General features: G+C 34.4%; 2 protein-coding genes and 1 pseudogene across 4 annotated transcripts; all 3 read left to right on the top strand.

Annotated features, from left to right (window-relative positions):
• Window positions 1-989: 989 nt before the first annotated feature.
• On the top strand, window positions 990-7,057 carry LOC121801295 (von Willebrand factor A domain-containing protein DDB_G0292028-like). Of its 3 annotated transcripts, none has more exons than XM_042200758.1 (13): window positions 990-1,540; window positions 3,198-3,353; window positions 4,007-4,219; window positions 4,299-4,388; window positions 4,476-4,592; window positions 4,723-4,992; window positions 5,300-5,459; window positions 5,582-5,659; window positions 5,737-5,837; window positions 5,923-6,093; window positions 6,175-6,249; window positions 6,409-6,516; window positions 6,593-7,057. In XM_042200758.1, the coding sequence occupies exons 1-13, from the start codon at window positions 1,145-1,147 to the stop codon at window positions 6,905-6,907; spliced, it is 2,250 nt and encodes a 749-aa protein (XP_042056692.1). In that variant the 5' UTR covers window positions 990-1,144; the 3' UTR covers window positions 6,908-7,057. The 3 variants fall into 3 exon arrangements, with proteins under 3 accessions (XP_042056692.1, XP_042056694.1, XP_042056693.1); XM_042200760.1 differs by having other exon boundaries at window positions 1,404-1,540; window positions 3,217-3,353; XM_042200759.1 differs by having other exon boundaries at window positions 1,407-1,540; window positions 3,211-3,353.
• A 1,322-nt stretch (window positions 7,058-8,379) lies between these two features.
• On the top strand, window positions 8,380-11,175 carry LOC121800498 (annotated as a pseudogene).
• A 3,455-nt stretch (window positions 11,176-14,630) lies between these two features.
• LOC121799584 (protein DEEPER ROOTING 1-like) lies at window positions 14,631-15,894 on the top strand. Its single transcript, XM_042198993.1, has 5 exons — window positions 14,631-14,636; window positions 14,719-14,782; window positions 14,972-15,507; window positions 15,621-15,792; window positions 15,875-15,894. The coding sequence occupies exons 1-5, from the start codon at window positions 14,631-14,633 to the stop codon at window positions 15,892-15,894; spliced, it is 798 nt and encodes a 265-aa protein (XP_042054927.1).
• The last annotated feature ends 1,081 nt before the right edge of the window (window positions 15,895-16,975 follow it).

The raw sequence follows: 16,975 nt of genomic DNA, 5'->3' as shown, positions 1-16,975 counted from the left end.
TGACCAATTCGGTTTAGTTATCTATATATTTTTGTAAGCTATGATTATGACTCTTAGAAATAAAAAAAAATAATGTGCTTTAAGTGATGAGTAGGTAGAAGTAGTCGTTGTTATGTTGACTTTTGCTAGATTAATACCTTCATATAGAAAATTATATAGTAGTATATCTCAAACCAAGTTATAAAAAATAAGTATATTTAGTCGTGTCATATTGGTGATGAAATAATAACATAGTCATATTAGAGTAGCTATTAGACTAATAGTAATTAATTACCACGCAATAAATGATCTTGCTTAGATGTATTTACGTTGTATAGTAAGCAAATCTCTCATAAATAAGCAGTTATTAAATGAGGATTAATATTTCATTATAACAGCTCACGGGAGCCAACCTTAATTTTATCGCTTTGAACATTTATTATGGATTATTCCTTTTTTCTCAACTCACAATATATCTACTATTATCACTTTTAAAATTTAAAACCAACAGTACAGTTTCTCCGAATTTATGGTACTCAATTATCAATTCCACTTCAATCAATCTTATAAAATTTAAAAATCTCGAATCATACAAATTTAGAAACTTAATCCCACTGTAAAACCAACCTTAGCATACCTAATCTCAAGAAGAGTTTCCAAAAAGATATTGACATTACTTAAAAGTTTAAACTCTTTATTTACTATACCAATTTACCATGTCATATATTGCTATATTGTCTATGAATAAAAATCTTAGTTTTTTCTTACACTATAAATAAATCTAAATTTGAATTAGTAAAATGAGACTTTTATTGATGTATACACAAAAAAAATAGATGAACGCGACTGACTCTAGTTGTCAGACCAAGAAGAATTATATAAAGTTAAATATGAAAGTTATGGAACTATTGGGGCTAATATGGAAATATCTGCATCTCCAAGTCCTCAAAATGCAATAAATCCAAAATTGAAAACACCATAATTAAATTAAGCAATTTAATACTCAATCTTTACACGTAAATGAAAGCTCAGTTCATTTCACTCTTCCAAATCGTCCCAAGCCAAACGTTACTAATCCCCAAAATTCTTCACCGTCAATCGTTTCCGCTAATCGCCGCCGCCTCTCCGACCAAACTCCGGCAATTCCGCTTCCACCAATCCAGGAATGGCGACAGACTTCTCCAGAGCGGTGGAGCTCGGGTTGAAGCTATCGAAACGAATCTATTACGGCAAGGACAAATCGACGACCGCGTCGGCGCCGCCGCGGCAGCTTTCGATGACGTCGGAGGCGGAGAGCTTCCTGCCGACGGCGCCGATGGTGTACGCCGAGATTAACGACCCGTCGATGGTGGATAATCCCGACGTTCCGAGTTACCAGCCGTACGTCTACGGCCGGTGCGATCCGCCGGTGCTGATTCCGCTGCGCATGCACCGCGTGTCGCTGGAGGTTGATTGCTGCTTGGATACGGCGTTCGTGACAGTCAGCGGCGCGTGGAGGCTGGACTGCGTCTCCACTAGTAGGAGCTGCAGCTGCCGCATTGCTATGCCGATCGGCGAGCAGGTATATCGTGAATGATTTTTATCCATGTTTTAAAAACCAGACCGGCAAGCGAACCGGCGACGTTACTGGTTCACGGTTCAACCGGTCCAACCGGTCGATTCACCGGTCTAACCGTTTTACTGTTGCAAATATATATAAAAATATATTAAATTTAGTAAATGATTTACAATTAATAATATATCACAAAACATTAAACCTTATAGATAATTAGTGATGTATTAATATAAATAATATTAAAATTTAGTAAATATATTCAGATATATATATTTAATATTAGTTAGTCTAGTTAAAAAATTTAATATTTCATGTATTAAAATAGATAATGTTTATATTAATTTAAGAAAATTTATTTCGTAAAATAATATATAATTAAATACGAATTAAGTACTTATTAATTAGTTTAGATAAGATTATTCATTAATGTCAATAGCTAGGGTATATAAATTAAGTATGTAATATAAAAAATTTATTTATAGTAAATAATGAATCTTATATGGTACTAATAATAATATAGGTGGTAAGTAGAGCATCATTAAAATATAAATTATGATAATGATATATATTATAATTAACAATTATATTAAAGAATAATAAAATTAAAATAAATTATTAGTTTTTTTAGATAAAATTAATGGTTAATGTATAAAAATATTTAATGTTCAAATTGTTCAATAAGCCCATGTGGTGGAGTGGTAGAGATCTTCTTAACTAGAAGAGAGGTCATGAGTTCAACCTCTACCAACAACAAATTTTAAAAAATTTTGAAAAAAAAATAGAAAACCGGTTTCCGATTCACGGTCCGACCGGCCGGTTCCACCGGTTCACGGCGGTTCAATGCAGTGGTAGTTTAAAGGGGTGAACCGGACCGGACTACGTACCGGTTCGCGGTCCGACCGGTCGGTCCGGTCCGGTTTTTAAAACATTGATTTTTATCAAGGTGTGGAAATCATGTGTATATTTTTGTTATTTTCCTTTTTTTTTGAAAATATTTTGACTTTTGAAATTAAAAACAAAAAACATGTCTATCATTGTTGTTTTCTGTTGTTTTTTCTCGCTCGTGAAATCTACATCCACTATAAAAATCTGAAAATGAGAAATTAAAAGCTAAATAAGTGAGTATAATTTTTAGATTAGAATTTTGTAATATAAATCACTCCATAGATTTAAATTTAAACCATTGATAAATTATTAATTATATACATTTTTAGAATAAAAATTAATATAAAGCCTCGTTTTCTAGAAAAGTTGTCATCCATTTTGATAGCTGATATCATATGGATAAAAGGCTTTAAGTACTTAACCTTAATTAGCTAAATAAACTTAGCAAGTTTGGCTTTTGGAGTTTCATTTCCAAATACATTAAATATAGCTTTCTAATATTTGAGGAAATTAGTGATTTTTTTCGGCAAATGTACAAAAGTATTATTCCAAATGAGAATATGCAATATACATTATGAAAATGCATTTTGGCTCCTGTCTTTGGACTGTATTTAGTGTCAATGTGCCAGTCTAGCATAAAAATCAAAACTTTTGCATAAATTAGCGTATTTATTTTTTAATTTTTCATGTAAAAGTATATTACTGAAAAATGTAAGGAATTTTTTTTTTTTTTGCAATAGTGCTTTTGATGTTTAGGTTGTTCATATTTGGCTAACAGGGTTCAGTTCTAGGTGTAGAAGTTGAGAGCCCTTTCAAGTCATTCAGTAGAGAGCTGATGCCAACAGAAGATGCTGCAGCAGATGCAGCCAAAACAGCCAGCAGTAAAGATGGATTCTTGATTAAAGGCCACATCTACACTTTTAAAGTTCCTAAGGTAGCTTTTAAACTTTTTTTCTATTACAGTCTGTCACCTTGGAGTATAAAAATTCAAGTTATTTGCGAATATAAATCATTAATGTTCTTCCACTTGGCATATATGCCATGTTCCTAAAAATCATACTACTACTATTCTCTTTATATAATATAAGGAAGGGACAAGTTGGATTTTACCAGTTAAATCCAAATCGTGGTGGCAAGACATTGGTCACAGGACTCACAACTCTCAGATCCGGAATCAAATCATGTCTACTGCTTATTTTAAGTCCTTTTTGGTTGAGTATTTATGGCCTAGTCAATGCATTTATCAATACTAATTTCTAGTAAAATATCCAATTTCTTTATTCGAGGGTGCAACGTGGCTCCTTTGTAGTGACACAATATTAAATACTACTACTTCTATTTTATAATTTCGTTGGTATTTGGAATTTGCAAATATAAGTCTAGATTTGGATATTTATTTGGCTCTCCATAAGATGATATCACACCATATATTAATGAGATTATTAACACTAAGTAGGATTCAAAATTAATGTGGAAAATGCATTTTACACATAATGTTTGTAGTTTAAATGATATTAACATCTGCAAGACTAGTTTACTCCAAGTAAGGCAGGTTGATGAATGTTGCAACTGCTTTCATTTTTTCAGATTGACGGAGGGACTATTCTTTCTGTCAAATTCAGTTGGTCCCAGAAGTTGTTGTATCAAGATGGCCGATTTTCCCTGAATGTTCCATTCACTTTTCCTTCATATGTTAATCCAGTGGTGAAGAGCACAAGTAAAAAGGAAAATATTTTAGTGAATGTGAACTCTGGCACTGGAACTGAAGTGTTTTTTGAAAGTACTAGTCATCCTATTAAGGTATTCTTGCTTCTTTAAGTAACTTCATTATCTTAACAAAAGCAAAAAGATGATAGTTTAATGTTTCCTTTTACGACAGAAAACAAAACATGAAGCTTCGAAAATAGGATTTTCTACTGAGAGGGAAGTTCCATGCTGGTCCAGGGATGACTTCAACTTTTCATACAATGTAAGCTTTCTCAATATTCATTTTATCTTTCTTTGATGTATAGTGACATAGCAAAGTGATTAATTTGTTATTTTTTATAATGCTCAGGTTGCTTCAAATGAAACTGTTGGTGGGGTGCTCTTGCAGTCTCCACCCCTGCATGATTTTGATGAGAGGGAGATGTTTTGTTTGTATCTATACCCTGGAAAAATCATGAATCATAAGGTCAGCCATCATCAGTAGCTATTATATGTTTACTACTTGCTTCTTGATATATATACATGTTCATGTAACTAGTTGACAAATATGTTGATGTCTCGTTCCCCTGACTTAGTATCTGGATTTTTTCGTGCAGGTTTTCAGAAAAGAAGTGGTGTTTCTTGTCGACATAAGTGCAAGCATGCAAGGAAGACCGCTTGATTGTGTTAAAACGGCTCTCTTAACTGCGCTCTTTAAGCTTAACCCAGTGGACACTTTTAACATCATAGTTTTCAATGAAAGCTCTTTGTTATTTTCTTCATCAATGGTTCAAGCAACTAAAGAGATGATTGGAAAAGCTTCTGAATGGATTGAGATGAAGTTTATAGCCGAGGGTGGCACAAATATCGCAGCTCCTCTGAATCAGGTATTTGGAAAGAATTTTTTCCTACTATCCATCAATGATTCTTGTGGATTTCATTGTTTGATTTGTGTATAAACTTTTTCTGCTATACGATCTATACATTCCAATGAGTTGATGATGTTTAAAGTAATTTGCCAGTGTCAATCTATGCCATTTTACTTTGGAGAATAAACTTACAGCAACACATATTTTGGTTTCATACATTACATACACATGATTGCCATTCAAGAAACGTAATGGTTGTTAGTGAAGTGATGAATTATGACTCTCTTTTATCTACACATAAATTACTTTCTGTGGTCTATGTTAGGCAATCAATATGTTCTCAAAAGCTGGAGGTTCGCTTCCCTTGGTTTTCCTTGTCACTGATGGAGCTGTAGAAGATGAAAAGGAGATTTGTGATAGAATGAGACGTCACCTCGTGGAGGCAGGAGGCTTGATCACTCCACGAATCTGCACGTTTGGAATAGGTGAGGTGCTCATTATCATCTATATGTTATCGCCTCTCAGTTTTATGTTAAACTCAATATGATTCTTGTAGTTATCTCACAAGCTTTAAACTGATCACACTAAGTTTGGTTTATGCTGCAAGGTTTGTACTGCAACCATTACTTCTTGCAAATGCTTGCACAAATCGGAAGAGGTCACTATGATGCAGCTTTTGATATAGGTTTGTCTCAATTCCAATAACTATTTGTGAATGTAACTATTTCCGTACTAATTTGGTTCTCGTGATCACTTTGCCAGGATGTGTCAACTCGCGGCTGGAAAGATTAATCAGCAATGCATCATCAGTTGTAGTAGCAGATATAAGCGTTGATTCTCTGAAAGATCTTGACTCCCTTGAGGTATGATGAAATTCACACTTATCCCTACATATATATACATTTAGGCCTCTGATATACTCATCCGAACTGTTCTTTATCACTGCAGATTTATCCGGCTCAAACTCCTGACCTATCGTCTGGAAGTCCAGTACTGATATGGGGAAGATACACCGGAAGCTTCCCTGACAATGTTGAAGTTTATGGCACCTTACCAGATTTAGGCAAGTTTGAGATAACTCTAAAAGTGCAGAGTGCAAAAGATGTACCTATTGACAAAGTAAGGTTTCATCTATACCTCTGTATACAGATAGCTTGCTTGGTTATTATATTTAACCACCAATCTCTTCTCTAACGGCAGGTGATCGCGAGGAGGCAAATTGATTCACTCACTGCGTCTGCATGGTTATCCGGAAGCAAACAGTTAGAGGAAAAGGTTTGTTTTCAATTTCAGTGAAATGATGATCACTACTGTTTGTACACACATAGAAAGAGATATATGCTTTGAATATAATTCTAGGCATTCTATCTCAAACTTGTGCTAATTTTAAAAAATGATGTGATTTGAGTAATGTGAAATGTTCTATACTTGCAGGCTACAAAACTGAGCCTTCTTACCGGGGTGCCTTCCGAGTACACCAGCATAGCTATTGTCGAAATAGACAAATGCATATTAGCTGCCATGACAAAAACAGTTGAAGAGGTGCGCCTTCTTCAATCTTGCAATGCTGTTTATATAGAAAGTGTGTGTTTTCTGACCTATGTACGCGAAAACTCAGAGAAGAGACGATGCTGGAGCAAAGAAGACGACATTCATGCGCAGCCTAGGGATCGGGTTTGGTAACCTCGAGGCCACAGCTGAAAACAGACCACCTGAACAAGCCGAGCCAAAGCTGTACGAAACTTCAGAGATGATGCTCAAAGCTGCAACGAACCTTTGCGCCAAGTGGTGTGACTGCTGCTGCTGTATGTGTTTCTTGCAGTGCTGCAACAAGGTGAACGACCAATGCGCGATCGCGTTCACTCAGCTCTGCACGATTCTCGCGTGCTTCGAGTGCATCAATGTGTGCTGTGAGATATGTTCTGGTGATTAAGATTGGTGTTTGTTGATGCATATGCATGGAGGGTGTGTTGGTGTTGTTTAATTATAATGCTGTATGTAATTATAATAGAGAATAATAAACTGTAGAGTGTACTACTATTAAGTCAATGAGAAAAAAAGAAAACAGTTTTCCCTCTTCAAATTGTATTGATTTGTGTTAGAGTGAGTATGTTTTCATACTTATATGATTATATCTGATATCTAAGGTCTAAAGGGTGATGAATTGGCATTTGGTTAAGTGTTTGGATTTCAGATCTTATTTTGTCAAATTCAAACCGGTCCGGAAATTCGAATTACAGAAAATGAGAAAATATAAATCCGGACTGATATGAAGAAAATATCTAAAAATTCAAATCCGAAAATCCTATTTTTTTATAACTAAACCCAAACCAAAAAATCCAATATATTTTAAAATATAAAAAAGTTATCCGAAATCATTTCTAAATTTATTATATATAATAAATATAATTCTAAATTTCAAATATTTTCAATTAAAAAGACTATCCACTGAATTGAAAATTTGAATTTTGAAGAAAAATAATCTGATTCAAAACCCAAAACAAATTTTATACTGTATTAGTTAGTTTGGTTAGATTATTTTAAATTTTAAATTATTTATATTTTGTTCACACCTAATTTCATGTTCAATTTATTCAATGTAAGATAATCCCATATTTTTCTTCATTTTTATATTTTGGGTTTTTAAAGTATTATATGTAATTGTTAATCTTCAAATTATGTTTTAGCATGAGATTATTCCCATATAGTACTACAGTGTACAGTTTTAAAAGGCCCAAAAAAGGTTAAACAGGCCCAATTGTAAGGCCCAAAATGGAACTTTCAGCCCATCACTGGAGTCTCGGTATTGTGTCAGTCATCACTAGCGCTAGCAAATGGTGCGGATTGGGTCGTTATCGGGTCAACCTGATAATGACCCAACCCAATAAGGCCTAACCTGAACCCGACCTGTTAAGGAAACTGTAAATTCGAACACGAACCCGACCTGCTACCTTCAAATCCGAACACGACCCGCACCCGACACGAACCCGTTATCGACACGATATAATATGGGTTGACACGACACGATAACAACCCGAACCTGATATTACACGATTAAAACCTAATATTACACGATTAAACCTTAATTTTTAACCTAATTTACACAATTAAAATTCGTTTTATACCATTTAAACCTAATTTATAAGAAATTAAAAAATTAAAGTAATATATATTTTTTAAATAATAATAAAAATAATAATATTATTTCTTAATGGGTTACCTGTATCCGACCCGCATCCGACACGAACCCAATCCGAAATTATCGGGTTCTTAATGGGTCAACCCGATAAGGACGGATCCAATAAGACTTGACCCCACCCAATAATTTCGTACGGATTCGTGTCTGATTATCGTGTCGTGTCGAAAATTGTCAGCCCTAGTCATCACTAATCACTGATTCTCTGAACTCTCTCTCTATACCCTCTCTCCCCATCGGACGATAATCATTTGATTTTTCCCGCTCTCGCGTATCAGTGTTCGCGTTTGATGTTAAAATCAGTTTGCCGCGTGTGATCTCGGTTTAAGTTTATTATGGCTCTTCGTTTTGCGGCTTTCTGCTCAAAGAATTGCGTTCTTATCTGCCTTCTGCTCTTCACTTGCAGGTGAGCAAACATCTGCTGAAATTGCTTTATTATGAATCTAATTTTACATTTTTACGGTTTAGTGAATTTGATTTATGTTGCTGGTGGTGTTTTTGATTACGAGTTGAATTGGATACGATCGCTTGGATTGGGTGAGATTGCTCATTAACTGAATTGAACTAGTGAAACGGCTTAGAGAATGGAAGTTTTTTGTTGTTTTAGCTTTTGACGTTACTGTTCTAGCTTCATTTGTTTGATTCCTGATTTGTTGAATCGAAAAGGATAACAATCTATGATGATTATTGGTCCTCAGTCCTCACATCGTCTTTCCACTAACAATGGAGGCGTTTGATCATGTAAAATATACAGAGATTGCCGTTCGTGGAATTGCAACGGGGAAATGCATAGTATAACCTCTATTTGTAGATTAAAATTCAGCATTTGTATTTCCTTGGCATACTTTCTTGTCTTTTTAAGACCTTAAGCTATGTTTACTTTTTTATGCCTACTTGAGCAGTTGTCTGTTGAGTTGCAACTTGTCTAGTGCGCTTTAGAAGTACAAGCAGTTTGAGGAGAATGTTGATTATATTGATCTCAAGAAAAAAAGGAATCATAATATGCAGCAGGCTATGGAGGTGGTGGAGATCCTAATGTTTGGCGCCTCTTCAGTTAATTGCTTTTTTCTCCCGGGGCTTCTTCCATTCTTCATGCTAGTTTTTGGTTGAGATTAGGTTTTATCTGTAAAGGAAGAGACATCATAGTGCCCGTAACATATGCATGCATATCCATTTTGTTGTGCAGAAAAGGTTGATAGATATAGTGCACTGTAATGTATGCCACTGCTCTTGAAATGTTTGGGGCTCATCTGTGGCTTACCATAGTTGTAGTGCATATGATTTTAAAAAAAGGCTTTGTGATAGAAGCTTGTTTACTTGGCTGGATGTTACTTTGTCTAAAGTTTCTTTTTAGTTAAAACTATTTCCGCTCGACTGTTTATAAACCTTCAAATGTTGGACTCTAGAGCATCATCTGATGCGGATGGCTTCAAAGAGAAGACCCTGGCAATGATAAAACCGGATGGAGTTGAAGGTAAATATGTTGATGCTATAAAGGAAATCATCTTGGATTCTGGCTTCAGCATCACGCAGGAGATTGAGCGCCAATTAGATGAGGATACAGTGAAAAGTTTCTATGCTGAGCATGCTTCAAAGAGTTTTTTCTCAAACCTTGTTCAGTACATGACCAGGTACACTATCTTTCTTTTCTGACTTTATTTTGAGATAAAGGCATTCTGTTTAAAATCCTAAACACATCAATACTGCTTGTCAAGATTAGCTGGTCTGGCCGATAAACAAACAGAATGGTTCATATAGTTTAATAACAGGCATGATATTTTACATATTTCTGAGTTTGTGGAATATGCCACAACAAGGTACGAATAATTACTTTCATCAGTTTCACAATCTTTCCTTATGACAGAGACTCCTCTTAACTGTTATCTTTAACCAGTGGGCTAGTGTGGATAATGGTAATAGAAAAGGAAAATGCCATAGCTGATTGGCGTGCTTTGATTGGACCTACAGATGCAAAGAAAGCTAAGGTGACTCATCCAGACAGGTTAGTAGCTTTGCTAGTTTATCACAGTGCTTTGTATTGTCCTATGAGGAATTATGTTCTGTTCCTTGTTTACATTTTCTATTTTCTATTTATTACATTATATTTCCTTTTGACGCAGTGTCCGAGCTTTGTGTGGACTCAACTCAGAAAGAAAACTGTGTGCATGGTTCAGATTCACCACAATCTGCTGCTAAAGAGATATCTTTTTTCTTTCAGAAGCCTCAATCAGGTGAAGCATCTGTTGTATCTAATACAATATTCAGTGTGTGTGAATACTCTCCTTATTCTAATATCTTGATGATTGTTTGCATTAATTATAATTGCATCGGCTTTATGTTTGTTTTTATGGTGAGAACGTGTTTTTCATTGTGTATCATGCATTTTGCTATGTGGTACTACTGTACTAGTACATCTAATAAGTGTGTATCAACTAATAAGGACTGCAAATGCATCTATTTTCCACATAACGACTGTCTGTCAGCAATTCTGAGCTATATGGTTCTAAAGCTGTATTTGTGTTTCTAGCTGCAGGTTTTGTCCCAACGCATGATGAGTTATAAAACTGGAGAAATCATATCAAAGTTTCTATCGGCAGCGCCTCTTTGCTGATAGAAGTCACCAATTATTGGCCAACTCTTGTGATTAGTTTGGGTAATATCCATAGGTGCCTTGCCCTAGGCTTTTCATCAACCGTCCCATTTTTTCTTGTTTTCTACTCCTTGTGCTTAATGGTGGAAATTTGAGAGTTACATTATCAATCCATGTTAAAGAACTGTTGACTTGCATAGTTGCATGGATTATCTATTACTTGAACGAATACAATGACCGTCCGTGATTCATGTGGATAAGGCTGGAATTTATCTACTCCACTAGATATTTTAAACCATGTATCCAATTATGATATTTAATGCAAGAATATCTAGCCTCTTTTAGTTCGAAAAGTATTTTGTGGTTGTGTGGTTGGCATACAGGTTTGAAATGTATTTCTGGTTTTTACATCAAATGTTTGCGTTCAGTATTTATGTCTCTCTGTCCAAACACCAGTTACCATGTTCATTTAGTTGACCGGTTTCAAACAATGGATCAAGATGTACTTGAGATAGCTTCTTTGTTGAACCTGATCTGTGTTTCAGCATTTTATTTGTGGATGTACCCCCTAAACATTTTAATTTGGACTGAGGAAAGGCTTTATGATAAAGAATGTCTGTATATATATAGTTTGAATAGTATATTTTTTTTATTGTCCTCTGTTTCATATTCAGGTGATGATCTTACTTTCCATGTACATATAATCACTGAGGCTTTCCATGGTAGCTTGGCTCATATCCTTCCAAGTAAGTCTCTCTCTCATATTCGGTCATGCTACATTCATCTACGAAATACGGTCTAGGTACACTAGTCTTGTATAAAGGGAAATGAACTGTTGCAGCATATGTGCAGTACAGCTTTGTGAACACAAATTAGGCCAAGTTAGCGTAGAAGTACATTTCTGTGCTCAAAGATTATTTAGCATCCAAGATCCAATGAGATTTGCACTGTTAGTCAACTAGCATTAGACTAACCACTTTATGGAGGGTAGTAGTCCACATCATTCAGCACCCTTTGTTTAATCAAAGCTAAGGTGTTGAAACAGCAAAACATTCCATATTTGGCAACTTTTCGAGTTTCGATTGCACAACTTATGGCAATGGGGAGTTGGATTTCTCAAATTCTAGACATTTGCTAGTTGTACTCATTCTCACATGGTTGTGGCTTCTTTTCCTCTTCTTTGTTTATAGAGGGAACGTTTAAAATAATGGGATCATTTTTCCTTTCTTGATTGGTGTGAATTCTTGAGTTTTCTTTAACCTTCCTTTCCCCTTCTCTTTTAAGTTGTCTCTTTTTACATGCATCTCGAGGGATATCTGCAAATTCTATACAGAAGCTTAAGGAAGTTTGAATGATAGATGGTGACGGTGTGCATGACGTTTTACTTGCATTGAGAGAGAGAGAGAGAGAGGGGGATTTTCTGTAGCAGCCAATGTGAAGCATTTGAATATTAGTTAATCTTGTTAACTGTTGTATGCAATTATAGGATGAATTTTGTACATCGACGGATCTGAAAAATGAAATTTATATGGGGTCGATGATTGCTCGAAAGACCGGATTTAATAGAATATGCCAGTACTCATGGGCCGACCCCGTTCGACCCCACCTTAGTCCGTCCCTGGTGAGAACCCTCGCCAGCTATCTTTGATGTGCACTAGATAGCCCTTCGTTCACCCCCGTCCGCTATTTTTTATGTGCACTAGATAACCCTCCATTCTTGTTAAATACTTGCAAATCATACATAAATATAGGTAAATTTATTGTAATTGTTTGAAATTATAGGGTGGATCAAACTAATTTATCAACCAACCTGTGGAAATTCAGTGATATATTTATTCATCATATGTCAAATGTAAGCAATATTTATCAACATTTTAAACGAATGAAAAGAAAGATCAAATTAAGCATCCTCAAAAGTTAACGAGCACGATTATTTCTATAAGCAACGCGATTAAGGGCTTCAAGAATAGCCATGTAAATAAGAATAACAAGATTATTTAGTAATGTTATTATTAAAAGGGTTGAAATAATCCAATGACCTGCAAGAGTGAAACCACACACAAGAGCAAGACAGGCATTCATCGTAAATCCCATTCAAATGCATTAAACTTACTTTAATTATATTTAACATGAATTGAATAAGAATTTTTGCTAATTTTGATGACACTTGTCCTTCTGCCCGACCTATTGGGACACGTGGAGATTTTGTATCCATCCCACTTTATATGTTTTTGAGTATTTATCATATCTCATCTCTAAATTAAATATTTAGAACAACTGAAAATTTAAAAATTTATTAATCATATCTTTGAATATATCTTCATAATTAATATCCTAACATAAGTCATAATATATTCTAAAAAATAGTAATCATGACTTTTTTAATACTTCTAGCATTTTATTTTTATATGAATAAATAGTAATAACAAAGTGGTAAATAAAAGTTAGTAATTATAACATAAATATCGCGTTTATATAGTCTGCAGCACATTTTGTTTAAGAAAGACGTTTGAAATAAATAATTGATTTTAAGAGAGAAAACATGAAATATCCTACATCAAAGCATAAGATCACTTTTAGAAGTTTTAGGATGATTTTGATATAGACATATCAGATTCTTGTGATCTTAGTTGGTCAAAATTAGCTGCATATATATTGGTTTATCACGGATTATAAATGCATTTTTTTAATTAACATTCGTCCTTTTCATTTTTATTTATTTAATACTTCAACTCCAAAAGATGTGATTTTTCAATTTCCAAGAACTCTTAGAGACCAATTTCTGATGGATTTCACCTGCCTCTTCGGATTAGCTAGAGATTAATAATAACCCAAACCAAGGGTTGTATTTTCCATTTTCGAAGTTTGTAATGTTCTTGGAGCTTCTAGTTCTATTTCTACTACATTTTACAACTAGGCTTGGAGAAAAAAATATTTTTAATCCCACATAATTCTTTGATTTCTTTACAGCCTACAAGTGATAACAAATATGAAAAGTTATTGATCAAAAATTGAGGGAAGAGTCCAGCCACAAATTAATTTTGAAGTAAAACTATTGAACATGCATGAATTTATTAGGAAAAATGTGTGAATTGAAAATATAAACTTTTCGTAACTTTTGAGATTCAAATTCAAGTGACAAAGATTTACATTATCTAAGATTGAAACGATTCCTAGTTTTTATCATAAGATGTTTTTAACTTGAAACCGAACTCAAAAATTGATTGTTCATATAAGAAGAACCAAGTCAAAACATTTTCTCCCAAACAAGAAGTCAACACCTGAGAATATTCTCTCTCGTTTATTCTTTCTTAGATGAGATATTTGTAGTTGCAGGCATTATTAGTAATTTAGTGGTGATTAAGAGCTTAATTCCACAAGATTAGGACGTGTAAAAATGGTGGCCTTGTCTCACGTTTCGAGATTTTAAAGCACTAATCTTTAATTAACTTTCCTCAAGATTAGCACTAATCTCTTGGATTAGAGAAGTGCCACGACTGTTTATGTTGCCTTTTGTCACAAAACAAACATCCTTTATTCTTAAATACAATTTTTTTAATAATCTAGTTATGTATACACATATATAACGTTGTTTTTGCATGGGACTTGAACATAGTATTTTGACATTGAGCTTTGGTTAAGTTGAGTTGATCTATATTGCCCAAAAGGAATTCAAGATTGACTTTTTTTTATACATATATTTTGGAACTCGAACCAATAGAAAATCAGCTTCAACTTCTAATCTATATTTGTTAGTGCTAAAGCTCAAATTTCATTGGCTTCTAGGATCTGCTTCTTCAAAACCTTCTTTTTTCCCTACCAAAACCTATACACCCCACCCCCACATCTCTAAAGAGTCATTCTTGAACAATGAAGGTAAAAGATTGATCAATTTAAGTATATCTTTGCATTATTTTTCTCATTTTGTTATGTGACAAAATATGTTCTTTCTTTGCAGTTCTTGAACTGGATGCAAAGCAAGTTCAATGGAGAAAAGAGACATAATTCAATTCCTACTACAAGTAAGTGTTTTTTTCTTATTGAAAAAGTAGATTTTCCACTCTTTCAAGATCCAATTTTTATTCATATTGCAAATTTCACTTTGAAGATTCAACTTGTATTCAATTGTGAGACACAATCATATTGCAAAAGAAGTTAGTTTATTTAAATGTAAAACATGTCATAAAACTAACACCAACTTTCTTTGGCAGATCATATAAAGAAGGAGCCTCCAAAGGAAGAGTTCAACGACTGGCCCCACGGCCTACTTGCCATCGGGACATTTGGCAACACAGCCCCAAGAGACAGCAAGCAGGAGATCCAAGACAGCCAATTCCCTCAAGAGGAGCAATGCTCATCTCCTGATCTCTCAGAATTCACAGCTGAGGAAGTGGGGAAGCTGCAGAAGGAGCTAACGAAGCTCCTAACGCGAAAGCCAGCTGCTGAGGATCAGCCGGCTGATCTCCCATTGGACAGATTCCTCAACTGCCCTTCTAGCTTGGAAGTGGACAGGACTAACTCAAACAGGTTCAGCACGTACTCAGATGACAAAGATGAGGATGAGATTGATCGGACGATCAGGATCATCCTAGGCAGATGCAAAGATGTGTGTGAGAAGAAGAAGAAGAATAAGACAATTGGGAAGAAGTCATTATCCTTCCTTGTCAAGAAAATCTTTGCCTGCAGAAGTGGCTTTGCACCGGCTCCCAGCATTCGAGACACGTTGCAAGAATCAAGAATGGAGAAGGTATGAGCCTTAGAAACATGTGCTTGATCAAGATTTTGTGTCAAAGTTGTCATTTTTGGACAAAAATCCTTAACTATAGTGCTTACTTACATGTCTGATTTTGTTGTATGCAGCTTATGAGGATAATGCTGACCAAAAAAATGAACTCTCAAAAGCCTTCAAGAATGGCTTCATCAAAGAGATGCATAGAGGACTACAGGGCTAAATCCGATGGAGACGAAGATCAAGAATTGCTGTATGAAGGTGGAGAGGGATCATCTAAATGGGACAAGACTGATTCTGATTGTGAGTTCTCTTCTTGAATTTTGTTCATGGGTTTATAATCATGAAGATTGAAGACTAATAGTTTTAGTGTTTTTGTCTGCAGTTATTGTGCTAGAGATTTAGATACTGCTGAAGTTCATCAAGATTTGAAGAGATAAAGAAGGGGACTTAGAAGATATAAATATGGATCATGGGGAATATATATATGGGCAAATATTTCAATAAAATTGAATATTTATTTTACAAGTGAACATGTATGTGTTCTTCTTGTTGATGGGAAGGAAACTCTCTGTCCCTTTTTTCATGTGTGTGTTCATCAATTTGGATGGATGCAGCACCATGTTGTGTAATATATTCTCATCGATTTTTCTGTAGTTTACAAAGGTTTTGATCTAATCCCTGTTTCATCCTCGTATTTGATTTCATTAGTATCGGTTGCATGTGTGGCGTGAATTCGTCTCTAGACATGTCGGATACATTCGTTGAAATAAAATACGGGATTGAGAACTGGAACAAATAGAGGTCAATATGTATGTGGGGACATTTTCTTCATTTGTAAGACAATGTATACAATTTTCTAAAGCCCTTTAAACGTAGTAAGTTCCAATAATGTTCTTGTTTTTCTTTCCCCTTTTATTGTTCACATTTTTTAAATATTAAAATGATTTCTTATCATTAATTGCACAAAGAGCCTTAAGCTTTGGTGCATTTATATATAATTCACTAATACTTGTGACATATCTTAAAAATCATTCAAACTTCCATAAATATGAATTATAGGTAAAATACCCAAATCACTCCAAACAAGATGAAAGCTCAACAGAAATAATAATAAGTTAATAACCATAGGGGTGAGCAAAAAAATCGGAAACCGAATATCCGAACCGAACCAAACCGAAATTTTGAAATTCGGTTCGGTTTTTTCGGTTTTTCGGTTCGGTTCGGTTTTAAAAATAAAAAAATTCAATTTTTCGGTTCGGTTCGGTTCGGGCGAAGAAAAAAACCGAAAAACCGAAAAACCGAATTATATATATTCTATTAATTTAATATATTATATTATATATGATATATATATATTCTTTTAATATATTCTACTATATAATATATATTATATGTATTATTAATTTATATTACATATAAATATTCTATTAGTATATATAAAATAAAATAAAATACACATATATAAATATATATTTATATTATA

Source organism: Salvia splendens, chromosome 4, assembly GCF_004379255.2.
Source record: "Salvia splendens isolate huo1 chromosome 4, SspV2, whole genome shotgun sequence".
Lineage (NCBI taxonomy): Eukaryota > Viridiplantae > Streptophyta > Magnoliopsida > Lamiales > Lamiaceae > Salvia > Salvia splendens.
Note: the sequence above shows the minus strand (reverse complement) of the source record. Positions and strands in the feature narration are given on the sequence as shown.

What these genes read in the sequence shown, in the direction of transcription:
- LOC121801295 (XM_042200758.1), top strand. Translation starts at nt 1,145, where the DNA reads ATGGCGACAGACTTCTCCAGAGCGGTGGAGCTCGGGTTGAAGCTATCG. An exon ending in TGATGCAGCTTTTGATATAG is followed by an intron (nt 5,660 to 5,736) that starts GTTTGTCTCAAT and finishes TCACTTTGCCAG; the next exon opens with GATGTGTCAACTCGCGGCTG. An exon ending in GCAAACAGTTAGAGGAAAAG is followed by an intron (nt 6,250 to 6,408) that starts GTTTGTTTTCAA and finishes CTATACTTGCAG; the next exon opens with GCTACAAAACTGAGCCTTCT.
- LOC121799584 (XM_042198993.1), top strand. An exon ending in TAATTCAATTCCTACTACAA is followed by an intron (nt 14,783 to 14,971) that starts GTAAGTGTTTTT and finishes TTTCTTTGGCAG; the next exon opens with ATCATATAAAGAAGGAGCCT. An exon ending in AAGAATCAAGAATGGAGAAG is followed by an intron (nt 15,508 to 15,620) that starts GTATGAGCCTTA and finishes TGTTGTATGCAG; the next exon opens with CTTATGAGGATAATGCTGAC.